At 40.4% G+C, this 21,826-nt stretch overlaps 2 protein-coding genes across 2 annotated transcripts; one reads left to right on the forward strand and one right to left on the reverse strand.

Moving 5' to 3' along the window:
* Positions 1–142: 142 nt before the first annotated feature.
* On the reverse strand, positions 143–3,080 carry LOC134802448 (dynein axonemal light chain 1-like). The gene is made up of 6 exons (XM_063775114.1): positions 2,970–3,080; positions 2,519–2,739; positions 1,988–2,099; positions 1,491–1,637; positions 812–982; positions 143–238 (listed from the first exon to the last, which is right to left on the reverse strand). The coding sequence occupies exons 2-6, from the start codon at positions 2,671–2,673 to the stop codon at positions 185–187; spliced, it is 639 nt and encodes a 212-aa protein (XP_063631184.1). The 5' UTR covers positions 2,674–2,739; positions 2,970–3,080; the 3' UTR covers positions 143–184.
* Positions 3,081–3,290: 210 nt separating this feature from the next.
* On the forward strand, positions 3,291–21,459 carry LOC134802511 (zinc finger protein 778-like). Its single transcript, XM_063775191.1, has 9 exons — positions 3,291–3,517; positions 3,638–3,732; positions 3,826–3,981; positions 4,196–4,325; positions 13,571–13,682; positions 14,427–14,613; positions 15,974–16,087; positions 18,168–18,255; positions 19,690–21,459. Exons 1-9 carry the CDS (start codon positions 3,505–3,507, stop codon positions 20,046–20,048), a joined length of 1,254 nt encoding a protein of 417 aa, XP_063631261.1. The 5' UTR covers positions 3,291–3,504; the 3' UTR covers positions 20,049–21,459.
* Positions 21,460–21,826: the final 367 nt, after the last annotated feature.

Raw genomic sequence — 21,826 nt, forward strand, 5'->3', positions numbered from 1 at the left:
GTTTCGAAGACCGTTAACTAAGAGCACACCAGCTGTACCTACTTCAATTATGTTTTACAACGGCAAAGAGCCCTGCCCAGTGTCGAATGCGTCTATTATTGCTAAAAAATATCGTGAACAAATAAGATTCAGTGTCTTGTAGTAAGAATGTTGACATAATTTATGATCAATGACTATGAGGCGGTTAATCGTTCGTTTCTGCGCTAACTAGCGTTTCTACGGCATCCCCTCCGTCAGGCTGAAAATAAAATATTTATACTTATATCATTCCTACACTCTTACTATCTTTTGATATTGATATCCAAAAAGAAAATGGTTTTGGTGCCCTTCCCTGAATATTTGAAAAGAAACCGCGGGAAAACAAAACACCCGCCATTTTTTTTATTACAAGAAATTATCTATGGTACTGCTATGACGTTTACGCGTATCCGCTTCCGCTATACAATTTAGACTGCGTTTTCATTAACCTTTTGCTTGCCCGGTGTTTTGGAAAATTAACTATAGTCAAAGAATATAATACTGATCACTGTAGTCTAACAAGCCAATTTTGTCAATAGAAAGAGATGGCAAATTTAAAAAATAAATAGTCGCAATAATATTCTACTGATGTATTTGTTTGCTAGACTACCCTTAATAATACACAGCCGGCAACGAGACTTCCGAGCAAATGCACCCGATGGTAATCTTGCATTGTCGTAAAAGCCGTAACAGACTACCGCACCGCACCACGACCTTGGTGCGCCGAACCCATAAGTGAGATCGAGAAAGAGGCGCCCAAAAGGAAAATGACTGTTGATATTGTGTGATTTACCTGCATATTAGCAACTGTTAAAGGCGGGTCGTCTTCTCTGAGAACGGTCTCCCCGTCCAGCTTTTTCAAGTTGGGCAGCCTTCTGGCGGCCTCGGCACGCCACGCCTCGAGTTCGCACCCGTCGTACAGAGGATTACCAACGAATAGCAAGTCTTCTAGTTGAGGAAGTTCCTAGTTTAAAAAAATAATAAGTATCGGGTTCTAAAACATTAACATAACATTTCCAGTAACAGTGGGCCTACCGCGAACCACGTTCGACGTGTTGCGTCCCTGTTACACTTACGTGCGACAGAGGTAACACGTCGAACGTGGTTCGCGGTAGGCCCTCAGTTGTTGGGCATGGTGGGGCTTGATGCAGTTGCTGCAGTGTGTGTTCCCACCCACTCAAGAGATATCGCTTTCTCCCTCTTACTTATGGGTGCGTCCCACAATGACCTTGGTGCGGTGCGATAGTGTGTAGCTACTTAAACAAAATAGTAGATGTACAGCCACATTTATACGTAGAGATTGGCTAAGGATGTAAATACACACTTGTGAATTGGACAAGCTTATCGATAGAAAACACTTAACAGCAACGATACGGTCAAGCTCGGTAGTACATCTGAATTTTCTGCGACAAATGCGGGTAGGAATTATGTTTTTTGGATGCCCAATATACTCACGTATTACATTTATTTACCTGCAGTTTGTTAAATTCGCTCCACTCTTTCACCAAGTTGTTACTCATGTACAGAACCTTCAGGTTTCTCAATACATTAATTCCTTTTAATTTCTCTATTAAATTGTAAGACACCCAAAGTTCTTCTAGTGTGTCCCCTATACACTCCTGGAAAACATATTTATAATGCATGATATGTTCTGAAAGTGCTTGTTTTTCTGGATTCACATTTGCACAGAAAGTACTGCCTTCCAGCACAATGTGCTAAAAGTAAGGGATGCTGTCCACACGGTTGGCAGACCACCACGGTATTTTATATTATTTGTATTCGTTCGTGTTTCACTCTCGAGTGTTTCTTGTGTGTTGTGTTGTTGAATCTTGTAAAGGTTTACCTATTTCCCACAATTGTATCGCAAATATCAGATCTAGTTACCGATTCTTCGTTTTGAAAGACCTACCTTGCCCTGAGATATTATGCCTAGGAATATATTTTTCTCATTTCTAGGGTATTTACTTACCATACCGGAAAATGATTTTATGTAGTTTCTTCCTAAAGAAAGGACACGAAGCTTTTTCAAACTATTTAACCCAGAAACTTTCTCAATCAAATTCGTTGAGAGGCTCAACTTTCTGAAAGATATAATTTAATTTTTATCAAGTAACTTATTTATTTTAATAAATAAAAAATATATAGTCTGACCAGAGTGAGTCTACCAATTTGTTTGTAGAAAAAAGGTATAACAGTAATATTTGGTATGGGAGATATAGATGGTCAAGCAAATCTTGTCAGTACAAAAAGACGCGAAATTCAACTTTTCTATGAGACGATATCCCTTCGCGCCTACATTTTCGAAATTTGCCGCCTTTTTCTACTTACAAGATCTGCTTGACCAACTATAAAAAATTTGCACCTTCAAAATATTTCAAATTTGCCCCTTTTTCTACTCACAAAATTCGATTGCCAGACTATAAAAGGCAGACTCAATGCCATGTAGGGCTTTCTCTACCAATCATGTTTAAGGTCACATTGTGTAAATAAAAAAACTTACTCGCAATTGGTTAGGCAAGACAGAGAGTTATCCATTTTTTCTATCGGTGGCCATTGGAAAATCAAACTGACTTCAGTGGCGGTGGCGGCTTGTTGACCTGTCTTGTCTTCCCATCGTTTGATTGCCTCTTTTATAGTGGTCGCTTTAGCAGCCATTTCCAAATAATAATAAATAATTATCGAGAAAAACCATCAAAGTCTTTCAACCTCCTTAGTTACGACCTACATTGATAAAACAAAGTACCAGTATATCTGTCCTTTTCGACTATGTTTTGTCTCGTTTTATCAGTAAGTCATTATGAGAATGATCAATATTTATAACTTGCAGTTAATCATAAAATAAAAAGACTAATTTTTTATTTTTTTTATTTTACTAGTTTTAGGCATCTTTGATAAAATAGGAAGTGTATATGTGAAGATAAAAATAGTTCAAGCGGACAATGGAAACCCACGCTATCTGACGTAACTGCGTCACCCAGCCACGAAATGGCGTCTCTTTTCGTTTATTGAGCCACGCCATATTGGTGAATTAGAAGCTTTTCTGGGATATTTCGTGCAAATACAGCAAATACTACGCATTTTCATAGAAAAATAGTTTTAGCCGCTAAACGTCAGTGTATTTTGACATTGTTGTGAATCGCCATTAAGTTTTTTTTTTAATTTTTACTTTTTCTATTTTTGATTTCTTTTTTTTAATTAAAAAAAAACAAACGCCAATCTATTCCGACAGGCTTTGGATTTCTACTTTTACGAGGTAAATTCAATGGTTTCTTTGGTATTACGATTACAAATCGTCCTTTTGTCCATAAAGTTATTTAAATAAGTGAATTTAGTTTAGGTTACTTGCACGAATCGATAAAAGTTTTACTTTTTTCTGCGTCTTTGCCTCCACGCCCATGCATTTGTAAATAAAAAATAATATTTGTCAATTGCTTGTTCCCGCTGGTTTTTCGAATATTTATTTGGATTTTGTATTTTACATTTACAATGATTGTGTCATGTAAGTTTCTTATCATATTATTTATGTGACAGCAGTTTAACAATCTAATTCACCTTTAGATGCAGTATCGAGAAGCTTTAAATCGTGGTCATTTGGTAAAGTTATGTTCTATCATTTCAGACCCCTTTGCGACAAGCATGTCTAGTGTAGCTAACCAGCAGAAGACCATTCGGCTGGTTAACGTTCTGCCAGCTCCTAAAATCACTAAGATAAAGGTAAGAAGTACGAAATTCTCGTCCCTTTTCCTACCAAATAGAACTGAACTAACTATTCGTACTCGTTCTTAAAACTTCACTTCTTTTTTGCAGAAAGAGGTAGTGGAGGATGAAGAAGACACAGTTTGCTGCCGGCTGTGTGGCAAATCCTTCGCCAATGAGCGAGCGCTGGGAAACCATGCGCGTATGGAGCATATTGACGCGTACGCCAGTGGGGACCCAAAAGTGTGGACGCAGGAACTCTTTGCTGTGAGTATTCGTTTTTATATAACAATGAGAATGAGAAGTGTAGTATAATTAGCAGTGTGTTCCTCTATAGTCTTAAGACTGTTGAGTTCATTATGATGGATGAGGTGTCAATCAATTTCTTCTAGACTACATTTTAACGGACATTGATATAGCAAAGGCATAGATATGTGTGGTGTGCATATAAGCTATATTTACATTTTTTTTAATATTGCAGGGCAAGAAAGCTCGCATCGCAGCAGAGAATCAGCTTATCCAGCAACGCACGGAGCAGATGCTGTCCGTCATGGAGCCCACCAGCCTCACCAGCCTCGCCTCATCGGATGTCAGCTACATCATTATCAAAGGTGAGTAAATTACAGCGCATTAAACATACTAAACTTGTTAGATTAGCCGGAGCTACTATGACCTCAATACCTGTTATTAGGCTTGTGCCTGCTCGGTCACTACAGAGAGCGCTCCGCTCTCAGTCAATCGGTCAAACTAACTAGTTCGGTCTTTTAGTTCCTTTAGTTCAGTTCGGTCGTTGAGAGCCGGGAATGAATAGGAGTCGATTTTTCATTGGTTTCTTTCCAATCTTTGGTAACTGAATACAATTTAACTTGTACGATACGATATGTCGATATTAAAAATTAAAACACCATAACATAATTAAAAAATATCAAATATGTCGAAATATATTTGATTTTCCTTCATATTTTACGGGCTTAGGAGTGTCACGTCGTTCTTTCATCTCGTTCACACTCGTGCCAGCGACATTGACAACCGTTTCGTTCCGTCCATTTTACGTTTCACTCAGTCAAGCGCTCTCGAATCCTACTGAACTAAAGGACCTAAAGACCGATTAAGAGCGTGCAAAAAGATTTAGTTCCTTTCGGTCCTTGATGGGATTTCATTCTTAATAGTTCTTAGTTCAGGACCGACTCAAGCCTACCTGTTATGTGCTTGATTTCCTATTAGGCCACTGGTAAATTAATAATCATACATCCCCATCACCAGATCTTACAGATTAACCCCCTTATTCATAAAACTTAAAGCGCCGAATTTAGTTTAATTATGTTTTATCCCTTTCTTACAAATACTTGTGTTTACATGTGTGAAAAAATATGATTTTAAAGCCAATATAACTAACAGACTAGACCTACTAGCATAAGTTGCGTTCTCGCGCGCGACTTCATACATCTAGCGCGACTTCAAGTATGGACTCGCGCGCGAGAACGCAACTTATGCTAGTTGGTCAGATTAGCAAGCAGTAGCGTGCACAGAGATTTGGGACTGGGTAGGCAAAATTATATCAGAAAACCGGGCAAGTGCGAGTCGGACTCGCGCACGAAGGGTTCCGTACCATAATGCAAAAAAAGGCAAAAAAAAAACGGTCACCCATCCAAGTACTGACCCTGCCCTACGTTGCTTAACTTCGGTCAAAAATCACGTTTGTTGTTGAAACCTTCAATGAGGAGAACTCCAGGAACAATGATAATTAATACACTTGGGTTTTAAAATCACTTCTTTTTTTATTCACTTCAATTCTCAATATTACACTTTTATAATTAAACCGAACGGGTCTAAGGTTAGACACGAAGTGTCCGTTCCGAGCTGGATAACGGCCTTTTATAACCTCTGGTAGCACCCCAACTGGTTCTATCCGAGTTGTATCTACCCTCAATATACCGACCGGTAGTGAACCAGTAATTGTATTGGAAAAAAAGGGTAGGCGGGTTGTTACAGTCGGTCATCCTGCTCGAAACGAGTCCCCTCGTTTTTTTAATTATTAATATACTTTTAAGTTCAATACAAGTAATACCTTATAGCGGATGTGCAACTGTTAATGCTAATTATTTCTGATAATAACGGTTTGAAAGCAATCATTTTACATGATTCATTAATTCCATTCTGTGTGCAATAATAACTTAAACATCAGTGATATTAATAATAAACACACAACCCACAGTACATACGTGTACGGAACATTAACCTTCGTATGCTGACAACAATTGTTATTGAATACTTAAAATGAGCTACAGATTTAATTTTTTTAGTCCAACAATTGGGACGGGCATGAGGCAGGATATACGAATACGAAAGGCTAATGTACTGTTCGACCAATGGCACTGAAAAAACGTAATGACAAAATTATTCAATTAATCTTAGAAAATTAAATTAGGTAATTAACTATCAGTTATCATAATCACTTGATTTTTTTTTTCTAGGGTTCATCTCTAATGACCCTGATTTATGAATATCATCTCTAATGATATTTCGCTCTTTATCTCTATAGATATGATTAGGCATCAGCAACTTAACAATCAGAGTTATATTATTATGTAAGTATATGAAGATCGACCAGTGAATGCGAACGCCTGGACCAACTATTTATCAAAACATTCCTCGTCACTTTCACTACTTGAAGAATAATCAACACCGTAACTCAACCAGGGAAATATTTTGTCTATAGCTACTACTCCTTCATATCGTCTACCCTTTCTGGTAAGAGGCGTGTCTTCCACGATGAAACGATCGTGTGGTAATACCTTTTTAATCTTGTAGGGACCTTGACATTTAGGCTCTAACTTCTTGGACTGACCTGACCCGGATGGTATGGCCCTAATTACTCGTACAAGATCGCCTACTTTATAAGACCTAGCAGGCTTCCGAGAGTGATCATAACGTCTTTTGTTTATCTCCTGGTGTTTTTGTATAGCCTGACTAGCCTCATTCCTAGCATCGCTTAGTGAGCTATCAATTACTCCACTCCCTATTTCGTCTGAAATTTGGTTTAAGATTCCTTGGGATGGGCCTGACGTTTTTCGCCCAAAAAGTAGTTCAGTTGGGGTCATTTTAGTAACTTCGTGTACAGTTGTATTTATACCAAGCTGTATCTCTTGTACGTACTCGTCCCATGACTCAGGATTCTTGTCATGTGTCATGGCTCCAAGTGCGGACAAGATCGTTCTGTTATATCTTTCCACCTGACCATTTGCGCGAGGTGTGGAAACTGAATTTAGCACATGTTTTATTCCTTTAGATTTGACATATTTTTCAAACTTCTTGCTCGTAAAGCTTGTACCCCGATCGGTAATTAGCCGTGTTGGAACGCCAAATAAATTAAAAAATGCTTGAAACACCTTGATGCTGGCTTTCGTTTTGGTAGAACGTACTGGTGTCAAGTTCACATATTTCGTAAACGAGTCAATGATTACTAAAATATAAGAGTTTTTCCTTTTACTTCGCACAAATGGTCCGAGGTGGTCAGCGTGGATTGTGTGGAAGGGTATTTCTACCTTCGGAATTGGGTGCAATAGACCTTCTTTTGCTCCTGAAGGGAGTTTATGATGAGCACAGGCTAAGCATGAAGACACATATTTTTTTATAAACTTGCGCATTTTAGGAAACCAGTAAAACGAGCGAATTCTTTCGAGGGTTTTTTCAAACCCAAAGTGACCAACGTCATCGTGATTTGACTTGAGTAACTGCCAGCGAACCCCTCGTGGTACTACCCAGCGTTCGGTCTTGTCGTCTAGAATTCTAAATACTTTGCCATTTTTAACCCTGTATTCTTTATATATTGATGCAACCTTAGCTGTTTCCGGATCCTCGAGAATATCTTTAATTCGCTTAATTTCTGCGTCCCCTAGCTGAACTGCGGTGATCCAGTCTTCGGAATTGACAGGTAGAACGTCAAGAATATGAGATTCAGCGCTATGTTCTATGATTGGATTCCTACTTAGACAATCCACATGAGACATTTTTGCTCCCGCACGATATTCAATATTGCAGTCATATTCCAAAAACTGGATCCACCACCTAGATATGCGCGGCACCAGATCTCTTTTCGTGAAGGTGGAACGCAAGGCATGACAATCTGTTATTATGGTGAACTTTATACCCAAGAGATAATTTCTAAATTTGTTAAGGGAATTTATCACCGCCAGCGTCTCCAATTCAAAGGAGTGATATTTTTGCTCGTCAGCGGTGGTCCGACGACTGAAGTAAGCCACTGGTCTAAACGGCATTGAGCCCTTTCGTTGCAATAAAATTCCAGCAAGGCCAACCTTACTAGCGTCCGTATGAAGCTGCGTTTCTGCGGTGTGATCATACAACGCTAATACTGGCCGCTGAATCAGATTGCGCTTTAAGGTCTCGAATGCTTTTGCTTCGTCATCAGTCCACCTCCAAGAAGCTTGCTTCTTCAGAAGGCCCGTCAATGGCCTCGCTATAGTAGCGAAGTCCTTGACAAACCGTCTGAAGAAACTGGCAAGTCCAAGAAATCTTCTAACCTCATGTTGATTACTTGGGGCTTTAAAGCTAGCAACTGCTAGTGTTTTTTGCGATCCCGGTCTGATCTCGCCATTGCTTACTTCAAAGCCCAAAAAGTCTATAGTTCTTTTGAAGAAATGGCATTTTTCTAGTTTTAATGTGAGACCGCTTTGTCGTAACGCAACTAAAACCTCTTCCAAGCGACTCATACCTTCGGCAACAGTTGTAGACGGAATAAGTATATCATCCATGTATACGATGGAATGTCTAATCTGAGCGTTATTAAGAACCTTGTGTATGAGTCGTTGGAATACTGCAGGTGCATTCGCTAGCCCGAACGGCATACGGTTATACTCGTATTGCCCGTCCGGGGTAACGAATGCAGTCTTCTCCTTAGATTCCTCAGCTATCGGTATTTGATGGTACCCGGATGCCAAGTCAAGGGTTGTAAAAATAGCCTGCCCTGATAATTGATCGAGGAGATCGTCTATCCTTGGCAAGGGATAATGATCCCTTTTTGTTTTGTTATTAAGTGCTCGATAGTCGACGCACAACCGTTTGTCGCCCGATTTTTTTTGCACTAAAACGATGGGACTGGCGTATGGTGAACTTGATTCGCGAACTATATTGTTTTCTATCATTTCGCGCACCATTCCCCTAACTAATTCTCGCTCATGAAAAGATAGCCTATATGGCCTATACACAACTGGCTCGGAATCCTTTAACTGTATAACCATTTCAGTCTCCGTAGTATAACCCAAGTCGTGCATGCCCCAGGAGAAACAAGTCTTATATTTAACTAGTAAATCTTCTAAGCTCTTCTGGTCCTCTAAAGAAAGGTCCTTATCAGAATTTATAATAAATTTTGGGTTACACACATCTTCTGCTGCAAGATCAACTCTTACCTCTGACGCAAGATGTTTGGCCCGAGTTATTAGTGAACCTTTCTGTAGAGTCACAGGGTTTTCGCCTAATCCGTGTACTAGGACATGACATGTACCCTTAGTTAAATGATATTCCCCTGGCAGTAAGTAATACTCGGTAGTAGGGCCGCCTCGAACTGTACCAGGTATATAGATTGTGCCACTATATAGTCCCGGGGACTTTACACAAATCGATGTAAATGTACCTACTGGTATAATCGAATCACAAGAAGCAATTAGAGGAACCTTCATAACATCATCTTTCTCAACATTTTCAATTAAGACTTCGGTCGCAGTTTTTATAATACGCAAAGTAGGACGCTCGCTAAATGAATGCCCAACTAAAACTGGACTATTTATAAGGTGGTCATCTACTATGTAGAGCTCAACATTCGCCTCTACTACTTCTTGCACCCCCATTGTAACATACACGACACCTATTGGCAAATACGGCACGTTGCCTAACCCACGTAAGTATGGACTATTTACTGGAACCCATTTCAAGTTTAATTTCTCAGCATCGGATTTCCGAATTAATGTTGCCTCGCTCCCAAGATCTAGTTGCCCCAATATAAAATTATTATTTACTTTTATTGGCAACTTATACTTTTCACTCGTGTTAACAGTTTTACAAATATCACCGTAATCTTTATTAACACTTTCAGGTAACCCTAGCCCAAGATCAGGCTCAGAGTCCATCAAAACCTTCATGACAGCTTTTTCTTTTGTCTCCGAAGGTGGAGCCCTTTTCTTTTTACGACAATCTATTTCGGTATGTCCCATCAAGTTACAGTAAGTGCATTTTATCAACGGTTTAGGACATCTAAAGCTAGGATGTCCTTTTTGATTACAGTTAAAACAAGTTAGTTGGGATGTACTGTGAACAGGTTTTGATGAACTCGACTGATCATTAGTCTTTGTATTTGCTGACGTGTTTTGTGTTGAACTGCGTGTTTCCTTTCTATCATTGTTATAACGCAAAGTTTTGAAGAATTCTAAGACGTATTCGGGTTTTTCGAATTTCGCTGCTTGTGCACCTACCCTAACATTCCTGTCATCTACCCCGTGAACTATGCAGTCGACAGCGTTCTTTCCGAAAATTTTGCAGCGGTTTAGTAAATTTACTTTAGCATAATAATACATTTCTAACGACTCTCCGAAACGAGCCCGTTTCTTCAACATCTCATTTAAAAGCTCTGCATAATTTTCGTTTGACGGAAAGGATTCCTTCAACAGTACCTTCCATTCAACCCAGGTGCGTTTGAGAGACGGTAGACCCTGGTACCAAACCTTTGCCTGTCCTACTAATTTAGGTAACGCATAGTGTACTACCTGCCTATCGGTCCAACCATAGATCTCAGCGCATTCATCTACTTTGTCTAGCCATACACTAATTGTTTGTTCTTTAGATAAGGGATCAAATTCGGGAATAACGTTATTGATGGTAGCAAAGCTTTCACGTTCACTGGGCCTATTTTTCATCATTTTAACTAGCTCATCAAGAAAAGAAGATGCCGAATCATACCTTGATCGCTCTTGGGGTGGGTCAAGCCTTGTTGTTGGTGGTTCACGTCGCTCGCTCTCACGTCGCTCGCTCTCACGTCGCTCGCTGTCACGTCGCTCGCGGTCACGTCGCTCGCTGTCATGTCGTCGTCGTTTCGCGCTCTCGTTCTCAAGCTGGCTCAATAAGGCTGCAACTCTTCTTTTCTGTGACTCCAGCTCCTCTTCTTGTTCCCGTAATCTCCTTAGCGGGCTGCGACTACGAGTACGTGGACGTCTCTGATGATCACTGCGTACCTCCTGATCCAAACGGCTGGGCCTCACAGGATTTCGCTCTGGAGTTTTCAGGCGCCGTTGTCTATGAGGCCTCAAGATGATGCTTTTAGCACGGCTTCTACTCTGGCGCTCATGATTGGTTTCGTCATCGGACTCCATTGCTGAAACTCATACATTATGTGTTAAAGTTCTGTAAATATTATATATATATTTTTAGGGGACTAAGTAATTATTATTTAAAAAAAAACTAAGTAGCTTGTAATGTGATTATAAAAATCCCACATGTCCATCTCCAGGAAGTACCCTGGCAAGATAACCATATGTGTTTAACTATATAAACCTCCGGATTGACTCCGTTACGGTAAATATAGTTTGTTAGAAAGAGCTTATGAGTAGAAACCTCAAGCATATTCAAATCCAGGGAGTACCCTGGCAAGATAAATATGCTTAATTAACCATATAAGCCTCCGGAATTGCTCCGTTACGGTAAATATAGTTTGTTAGAAAGTACTTATGAGTAGAAACCTCAAGCATATTCAAATCCAGGGAGTACCCTGGCAAGATAAATATGCTTAATTAACCATATTAACCTCCGGAATTGCTCCGTTACGGTAAATATGGGTTGTTTAATAATAATACTAGCAAAAACTTTTATCGATAATATTATAATCTATTTATTTTAACTGTCCTAATGTAACTCATTTAATGAAAAATAACTGAAAAATAGAAAAAAAAAATAATGTACCTTATTTGTGAGCGTAGCCCATCCCACTTCTGAAGATGAAACCTTCAATGAGGAGAACTCCAGGAACAATGATAATTAATACACTTGGGTTTTAAAATCACTTCTTTTTTTATTCACTTCAATTCTCAATATTACACTTTTATAATTAAACCGAACGGGTCTAAGGTTAGACACGAAGTGTCCGTTCCGAGCTGGATAACGGCCTTTTATAACCTCTGGTAGCACCCCAACTGGTTCTATCCGAGTTGTATCTACCCTCAATATACCGACCGGTAGTGAACCAGTAATTGTATTGGAAAAAAAGGGTAGGCGGGTTGTTACAGGAGCCCCACTTAAATCTTTATTTTATTCTGTTTTTAGTGTTTGTTGTTATAGCGGCAACAGAAATACATCTGTGAAAATTTCAACTGTCTAGCTATCACGGTTCGTGAGATACAGCCTGATGACAGACGGACGGACGGAAGGACAGCAGAGTCTTAGTAATAGAGTCCCGTTTTACCCTTTGGGTACGGAACCTTAAAAAATGAGAGCTACTAACTCACCAAAAAAATTGCGTGATGGTTTTCATTTTGTTGTCAAGTCTTTTCAATTACTTCTTTTTTTGGCTAAACGAAAGCTTCGAAAACGCATCATTTTTAATAGTTTGCACACACACACACCCACACCCACACCCACAACTTTCACAGATAAAATTATCCATTTTTTCACTAATCGCACTTTATAATTTCCGGCAACTGTTAACTGTTATCTCATAAACTCACCAAAACAAACAAACAATGGCGACCGAATAAAAAATGTAAATAAACTTAACCAAATACTGTAAACGAATAAAAAAATAGTCTCGTTTTTGCACTAAATTACCATAGCAAATGCTACTTTTTAAAATAGTCACGTAAACATCGGAACTATTCGGAAACTTTCGGGCGTCATTCGTTTATGTTTGGTACGAAAGACACTGCCTATTGCGTCTAAATGTGTGCGTTACTTGTATAATTGTGTGCTCGTACTTATAGGAAGGCCCACTACACTGTAACCGCGTAACGACGACTCACGGGGAAGACACACATAGAAAGATTTAGACGGAAATGTTTTCTGTCTTTGCCGTGCAAGGCACGTAGCGGCGCTAGTGCCGCGTGGTGTAAACTTCGTCGCGTAGAATTATTATAGATGATGACTTGATGACAAAGCTTAACCGGTAGATGGAGCGCTTATTAATTTTTAGAATGTTTTAAGTTATATCGATTACTGATAGTACGATCAGGTATAAATTAAATTAAGTAGTTTAAGAGGATAGACATCGGAATTATAGTAGGGTAGGCAGTGCCTTTTTGCCTTTATGAAGTGCACGCCACTGTTAGCAAGTATTGTTAGTATGTGTTTTTAGGGTTCCGTACCTACCCAAAGGGTAAAAACGGGTACTTATTATTAAGACTCCGTCCGTCTGTCTATCCGTCTGTCTGTCACCAGGCTGTATCTCATGAACCTGTGATAGCTAGACAGTTGAAATTTTCACTGATGATGTATTTCTGTTGCCGCTATAACAACAAATACTAAAAAGTACGGAACCCTCGGTGGGCGAGACCGACTCGTAACGGACGTAACGTAACGTAATCCTTTGTAACGGAGGCTCAAGAAGTGGCTAATAGATAAAGTATTTTATGATGTCAATGAATTTTTTGCAAGTTAACAGATACCAAACATATACATATAACAATGTTAGTATTATAAGGTTAGTTTTAAGATAGGCAGGTTGCCTACCATACCATAATTGTAAGCCCTAGCAGGCAACTGTTGATACTTATTACTTTGTAAATTACCACCTTTGTATGTACAAAGTTATACAATAAACATTTATTCTATTCTATTCTATTCTATATTCTTTTCGTAACAGCGGAAGACCAGGAGCTAGCGGAGACTGCCACCGTCTCCAAGCGGCGGAAGATCGAGAAGGCCAGGGAAAAGGTGGTGGTGATGAGGAAAGAGAAGGAAGCGCAGCCCATCACGTGAGTCATACGCATTCCATGTAATAGGACGGGCCTTAAGTTCTGCCGCCAGAGTGCAGCACTAAGCTAGCTAGTAAACCATAGAGTAACTTATACCAGTGGGGAGACACTCCTGACTTCGGTCGACCTCGGCTCCGTTCGGCTTAGCATTGCTCCGAGCAATTATTAAAGTTGGCACCACTTGACTTCCTTTTGCGTGCACGACCACAGATAAGATAATCACTTGAATTTTGACAACCCTAAATTGCCGAAAGGGATAGTGCCATATATTAGAAAGGGATAGCATGATTCGACCCTTAACCGCTGTCAAACTTCGGGTTTGTAGGAAGTGTTATCTTTTCTGTGCTTATATATACTGTTCCTTTTTTGACAAGTTTTCACTGACAATAAAATATGAAATTGATGCATCAAGGCGGCTTGTTAACAAGGGCCTACCGGGAAACGCAAAATCGAAATTTAGTTACCTGCCTCTTTATCCCTCTAATATGCAAGAATGATAGAGAGGTTAACGAAATTCCGATTTTCTGATTCGCGGTAGACCCTCCGATTGTGATGGATAGTGGTAGTGGCGCCCCCTACGTAGAGTTTTGTGTAATATTCCCTATTCAATTTTGTGGCATTTGGCATTTCAGGTCATAAATTGTATGTAGATGACATCTATCATCGTACCTTTCCAGTTTGAAAAAGACTATAATCTGAATTAAATGTATTTTTTTTCATTTCTTTTTAAATAATATGTTCCAGTGGTCCATTCGAGTGCCTCCAGCCGTCGGCGACCATCGCGGGCGGCACGTGCCACCAGATCTTCTTCTCGTGCTGCGAGTACTCGGCGCACCACCGCGACGAGCACACCAGGAGGCGCAAGGGAGTCCGCTGCCAAGTCTGCGAGGCTCCTCTGACCCCTGCACACAGTGCCCCTCATGTTTGCCAGGTACATTGTTCCAGTGGTCCATTCAAGTGCCTCCAGCCGTCGGCGACCATCGCGGTGCCACCAGATCTTCTTCTCGTGCTGCGAGTACTCGGCGCACCACCGCGACGAGCACACCAGGAGGCGCAAGAGAGTCCGCTGCCAAGTCTGCGAGGCTCCGCTGACCCCTGCACACAGTGCCCCTCATGTTTGCCAGGTACATTGTTCCAGTGGTCCATTCAAGTGCCTCCAGCCGTCGGCGACCATCGCGGTGCCACCAGATCTTCTTCTCGTGCTGCGAGTACTCGGCGCACCACCGCGACGAGCACACCAGGAGGCGCAAGAGAGTCCGCTGTCAAGTCTGCGAGGCTCCGCTGACCCCTGCACACAGTGCCCCTCATGTTTGTCAGGTATGTCCGGAGCCACAACATTCCAAAATTGAATAGACAGAAAAAAATATTATTAATGGCTAAGCGCCACTTGCCCCATTACACTAACCTGGGGTTAAGTGGTTAAACCGTTAACCCAGTGTCAAATGGTACTGGTAACCATGGCAACTCCATGTTTAACCGGTTAACCCCAGGTTAGTGAATGGTGCAAGTGGCCCTAAGAAGGCAAGCAGGCCGAAGGAACGTCATGATCATCAACAAAACATCACATATCACATCGCATAATTTAATTATTAATTTTATTTTTTATTATTATTTTTTATTCGCCAGTAATTGGCCACTTTTAGTAACTGGCCGCCCTAAACTAAAAATGAATTCACTAGGGATGTAACGATACCGATACCGATATATCGGCCGATTTAAATTCAGCCGATATCACAGTTTGAAAAGCGCGCGAACCGAATGACGCTGCTAATAATTTGAATAAACTTTGTTTCCATAACAAAAAATCTACCTAAAGTGAACTATAATTACTGATTTGGATTTACTTTTGCATTGATTGCTTGATGATTACCTAAATAAATGTTTTCTTTGATTTTGATTTGGCATTTTTCTTTATTTTTTTTTACAGTTTTTCACACTTGACAAAATCGAGTGTCTATTTATACATAAGTATGTTTTATGCATATTAAGTATATATTAAGTCCTTATTTATTTTATTTATTAACTAACTACTGTGCCATTGATATCGGTATCTGTATCGGTATCGCCGATTATTTACTTCAAAAACCGGTATCGGTATTGTATCGGCATAATCATGTATCGTTACATCTCAACTATTCACCTATAAACAGAATTCATAATATTTATATTATTATATTATGTAGGTATATATCGTTGTCCGAGTACCCAAAACACAAGCCTGCTTGAATTTACCGTGGGGCTTAGTCAATTGGTGTAAAAATGTCCTATAATATTTTATTTATTTATGGCAGGTGTGCGGGCAGGGCTTCGAGACGATAGACGAGCTGACCGACCACACTAACTCTGCACACGTCAAGCTCAAGCCCTACGAGTGCAGCGTGTGCCACAAGCGGTTCACGCAGCAGGTTCGTGCACATATCCTCCACCTAGTCATACTACACACACCTACACTATAGAGATAGACGAGCTGACCGACCACACTAACTCTGCGCACGTCAAGCTCAAGCCCTACGAGTGCAGCGTGTTCCACAAGCGGTTCACGCAGCAGGTTCGTGCACATATCCTCCACCTAGTCATACTACACACACCTACACTATAGAGATAGCCGAGCTGACCGACCACACTAACTTTGCGCACGTCAAGCTCAAGCCCTACGAGTGCAGCGTGTGCCACAAGCGGTTCACGCAGCAGGTTCGTGCACATATCCTCCACCTAGTCATACTACACACACCTACACTATAGAGATAGACGAGCTGACCGACCACACTAACTCTGCCCACGTCAAGCTCAAGCCCTACGAGTGCAGCGTGTGCCACAAGCGGTTCACGCAGCAGGTTCGTGAACATATCCTCCACCTAGTCATACTACACACACCTACACTATAGAGATAGACGAGCTGACCGACCACACTAACTCTGCGTACGTCAAGCTGAAGCCCTACGAGTGCAGCGTGTGCCACAAGCGGTTCACGCAGCAGGTTCGTGAACATATCCTCCACCTAGTCATACTACACACACCTACACTATAGAGATAGACGAGCTGACCGACCACACTAACTCTGCGCACGTCAAGCTCAAGCCCTACGAGTGCAGCGTGTGCCACAAGCGGTTCACGCAGCAGGTTCGTGAACATATCCTCCACCTAGTCATACTACACACACCTACACTATAGAGATAGACGAGCTGACCGACCACACTAACTCTGCGTACGTCAAGCTGAAGCCCTACGAGTGCAACGTGTGCCACAAGCGGTTCACGCAGCAGGTTCGTGCACATATCCTCCACCTAGTCATACTACACACACCTACACTATAGAGATAGACGAGCTGACCGACCACACTAACTCTGCGCACGTCAAGCTCAAGCCCTACGAGTGCAGCGTGTGCCACAAGCGGTTCACGCAGCAGGTTCGTGCACATATCCTCCACCTAGTCATACTACACACACCTACACTATAGAGATAGACGAGCTGACCGACCACACTAACTCTGCGCACGTCAAACTCAGCCCTACGAGTGCAGCGTGTGCCACAAGCGGTTCACGCAGCAGGTTCGTGCACATATCCTCCATCCAGGTGTACAAGAAATGCATCGATACAAACACGCGTTTGTGGCATTATAAACACCTATTTTTTTGCTATCTATCAGGGATGTTGCGAATATTCGCATCCGCAACCGCGGAACTTCCGTATTATTTTCAAAATCCGCATCCGCATCCGCATAAAATCGATGCGGAGCTTATGGGGATGCGGATGTCGAACAAGTCGGTACAGAAACGTCTTAGCGGCGGCGTAAGTGCTAGGTAATTACGTCATTATCTATAATGAAATCGTCTAGATCCAGAAAAGTCGGCCAAGTTACTGTTTATTAAATATAACGCACCTATATTCTTGCTCAAATACTAAACGTTTCGTTTTTTAAAAAAATAATAATATTGTAATATTTTTTTCACCACACCAGCTCGGAAAGGCTTGCACTTTAAAAACGGATAGCAAAGTTGCACTTTGGTCTCAGTAATTCACATGTGAGCCAAAGTAATCAAATGCAAATTTTGAGTTGCTTTCTTATGTTTGCTGGTAGAATTGACTTTTAAATTATGATTTTGGGTGATAAATATTTAATAACATTAATTTGAATTTGATTTGGTTTGATATTTTACATTTAATATTTGCTTCGGGTTGGTGTGGTGAAGCATTTTGTGTTTCACTCGGGGGCAAATTTTGTTTAACCCTCGTGCTTTGAAACCCTCGCAACGCTCAAGATTCCATTTTTCGAACCACTCGCTACGCTCGTGGTTCAATTTTGGAATCTTTCGCTTGCTCGGGTATCAATATTAGCAGTGTAAACATATCTTTGACGTCGAGTACCTAATCTTAGCATCCGCAGATGTGAGCCTTTAATAATCCGCATCCGCGGATGTCAAATAATCTGCATCCGCACCATCCCTGCTATCTAGTTTACTGTGAATGCATTGTGTCGTGTTGCAGGGCGGCGTGCAGCAGCACATGCGCATGCACACCGGCGACCGCCCCTTCCCCTGCACATTCTGCCCTAAAGCATTCACACAGAAATCAGGTAAATTAATATAGTTGATTGTTGACCAAGGGATGAAAGGCACTCATTTCTGCCGAGGTAGTTTACCCGCCAATAGTCCGAGGCTGAAATGATGCCTTTCACCCGAGTTAAACACTATTACTTTTCATGTATATTTTTTAAAATATGACTAAGTATAAATTTTTATAGTATTTTTTGAGGGTACTTTCAATTAACAATTTAGGTAAAAGTATCGTTATTTATGGAATGGGGAGTTAAATAACCAGAATGGAAATTGTATAACAAATGCATTTATATCCAAAATACAATTGCTTATCGTAAAAAAAATCGTACTTGGAACCTAAAATGCTCTAGTGCAGAAACGTATCATTTTCTGCACACCTTTTAGAACAACAATGACCCTCTTTCAGAGCATGAGAAATGAAAAAGTTTATTTTTTTATGACACCACTTCCATCTCATCTTCCAATCCAGCGGGGAAACTAGTCCTTATTGGTAAAGGGGGGCAAAGATGGCGGCCGACCATCATTGATATTTGTTCACATCTTGAGTCCTATGGGACCGATCGGTTCGTGTGAGGTGTCGTTTGAAAGAGTATTAAACGTGCTATTATTGTTTTATAATAACCATAGTCATAACTGTAGTCGTTTACAAAATATTTTAAAATATTTGATTTTTTACCGTGCATGGATAGCATAAGTACTGATTAAATATGCGTCTAACTTAATAAATTACAATTATACCGCAATTATTTTATTACAAAATATACGAGATATTTCATTAGCTTACCAAAAACATAAGTCCCTAAAGGAAAAGACTACACGATCTTGAGTCGTCTCTTTATTGAAACATCAGTCACAGCAATAAGCATATAGGGTAAATCGTCAATTACCGGCCACCGGCTACTAACTGGCCACCCTAAACTAAAAGTGAATTATATTCACCTATAAACAGAATTCATTTTAGTATAAGGTTTCAATAACTGACCATCCTTGAATAACTAGCCACCTTATACTAAAATGAATTCTGTTTATAGGTGATTATAATTAATTTTTACTTTAGGGTGGCCAGTTATTGACGAATTACTCTATGTTCATTTACATACTTTTGGTTTCATAAGTAAACGTTACTATATTTTTAAAAGGTTTTTTCAAAAATAGACATGTCAAGATCGTGTAAGTAGTGTATTTCTAATGCTAAAAAATGAGTTTTCTCACGATATTTTCCTTCACTGAAGATTGGTAAATATAGTTGGTCAAGCAGATCTTGTCAGTAGAAAAAGGCGGCAAATTTGAAAAATGTAGGCGCGAAGGGATATCGTCTCATAGAAAATTTGAATTTCGCGCCTTTTTCTACTGACAAGATTTCCTTGACCATCTATATTAGACAATGTCTCGTATATAAGTTATATAACCAACCACCCCACAACCTTTTAATACCATTTTTCATTTACCAGGCCTAGACCAGCACCTCAGAATCCACACAAAAGTGAAACCCTACCGCTGCGTCATATGCGACAAGAAATTCTGCCAATCCGTCCACCTGAAGCAGCACATGCGCACACACACACACGTCGCGCCCTTCCAGTGCGCCATCTGCCAGAAACGCTTCAAGCAGTCCAGCCACCTCAACTACCATCTTAGAGCACACAACGCTAATGCTGATAAAGAGTTCTACGTCGGTGAGAAGGAGGTCGTTGAGGTGGAAATATCGCAAGATGTCGCTATGTACGCGGAGCAGAACGAGACGTATATAGTTGGGGACGCGTGGGAACCGGATCAGGAACAGGAACAGGATCAGGAACAGGAGACTTAAGTGATTGAAGTTTAAGTCCGTTCCTGTGGTACAGTTGATTACTGATTGGAGTATTGAACTCCTAAGCCGTACAAATGGAAAATGCCAAATTTGAACCTTTAGTGTAGGAAATAGAGTTGATTTTGCGTTGTTTAAAAACTGAACGAAACATAGCGAAAGCAACTCTGTTCCAATCGAATATGATTTAAATTTCATTGAACTGAATATGTACTATAGGTAGGACCTTGGGCCTTAGGAGGTTATAATGGTCAACCCTTTGAACGCCACGCCTATCGTGCGCGGCGCCTCATCGTGAACCGGGTCTCTATTGTTTCCGAAAGAGTTTTAAGTCATCATGTATTGTTTGAGCGCATTTTCGTTAGTCATAATTTATTTGGTTCAGAAACGCGTCACTTTTCAGGATTGTCATAAAACAAACCTAACCTAACCTATCTATAGGATAACCTTACGAAAATCCTGAAAAGTTAACGGTTTCAGTTTTACTAATGATAATATGACAAACAATACGTTATGACTTAAAACTATATGGGAAACAAACGGACCCCTCGTGGAACCTTGTCGGAATGCATGAAGGTTGATACAGGTGTATAATTGTTTTCCATCGTATTTTCTCGGAAACGTTCGTATTTGTCATGCTACTTCAGTGAACTTCAGTACTTTTTGTACCGAGACTGACTGAAACAGCAAGACACGTTCGTACGTTTCCGTGAAAATACGAAGGAAAGTAATTATGCACTAGATCTGTATTGGGATGTAGCCGTGTGCGATATTTCACGTGGTTGGCGGTCAAAAGGTTAAAGTCTTGATGATTTTACTTTATGTTCGCTGTGTAACGCTCGGAACTTTGTTTGTTTCGGTGTATCCCCATTTGTCCCCGCGCTATGTATATCCCCATTATATGAGGCGGGGACAAATCGGAATGACTTATATGTAAAACCTATTCCAATCTGTTCCCGGCGAAGACGAATGGGAATACACCATTTTTTAGTGAAAAGACTTTTGCAACTCGCTTTTGCGAGTTTTTGTTTTCGCGGTTATAGTGGTATATCACTCGATTATTCGGCCGTGCTTCGAGCATTAGTTTTGGTTAGGGCACAGCGACAAAAAGAACGTACAGTCAGCAGCAGAAATTGCTAAGCGGGCGAGGTGTTCAAAATTACCTTGACACGCTCTTATTCTCTTAACAATCGAGATTTCAAGGTAGATACTTTAAAGATATGCGACATGATTTGTCAGCTTCAAACGATTTTATTAGACAAAATTCTGTACGTAGTACTATTATCTGAATATAGTTACCTCTTAGGCCTTAGTAGACATAATTAATTTTTTAACTGGTCATTCTCCAGATCCACTCCATCAAATCATACTAGATTATAAAATGTTTGACGGAGTTGAGGCTGACTGCAGTCATATGATTTGAGAACGACCCAATCTATAAACGCCAATCGAAAAATAAAAGGTCAAAAATTTGGCTGTGTCATACATTTTGGCTGGTCCATTTTCTATGGAATATAGTAAATATTTTTTTTCGCGAATTCGGGGTTGGTCCCATAGTAAAAGTTGCTCAGTATAATCCCAAAACCCCCCTGGCAACGGGAATGCACTTATATTTTAGCCACCCTGTGTAAACTATTCTCACTTGACTATATGGCCTGTGGGTACTGTCTATGGTCTAATAACTAGATGTTATAAATATCCTACTACAATAATGATCTCGCATGTAAAATTATACCTGTAGGTATTTTATTGTACACACTGTCATATTATTTATGTGTGTG

The sequence above is a fragment of the Cydia splendana genome, chromosome 24 (assembly GCF_910591565.1).
Source record: "Cydia splendana chromosome 24, ilCydSple1.2, whole genome shotgun sequence".
Lineage (NCBI taxonomy): Eukaryota > Metazoa > Arthropoda > Insecta > Lepidoptera > Tortricidae > Cydia > Cydia splendana.

Bases quoted from the DNA above. Each gene is read 5' to 3' on its own strand.
- LOC134802511 (XM_063775191.1), top strand. The intron at 16,088-18,167 runs GTTCGTGCACAT...GTCGTGTTGCAG, and splicing joins ACAAGCGGTTCACGCAGCAG to GGCGGCGTGCAGCAGCACAT. The intron at 18,256-19,689 runs GTAAATTAATAT...TTCATTTACCAG, and splicing joins AGCATTCACACAGAAATCAG to GCCTAGACCAGCACCTCAGA.
- LOC134802448 (XM_063775114.1), bottom strand. From the start codon at position 2,673: ATGGCTGCTAAAGCGACCACTATAAAAGAGGCAATCAAACGATGGGAA. The intron at 2,100-2,518 runs GTAAGTTTTTTT...TATATCTTTCAG, and splicing joins TCTTGCCTAACCAATTGCGA to AAAGTTGAGCCTCTCAACGA. The intron at 983-1,490 runs GTAAATAAATGT...TTTTTAAACTAG, and splicing joins GCGAATTTAACAAACTGCAG to GAACTTCCTCAACTAGAAGA.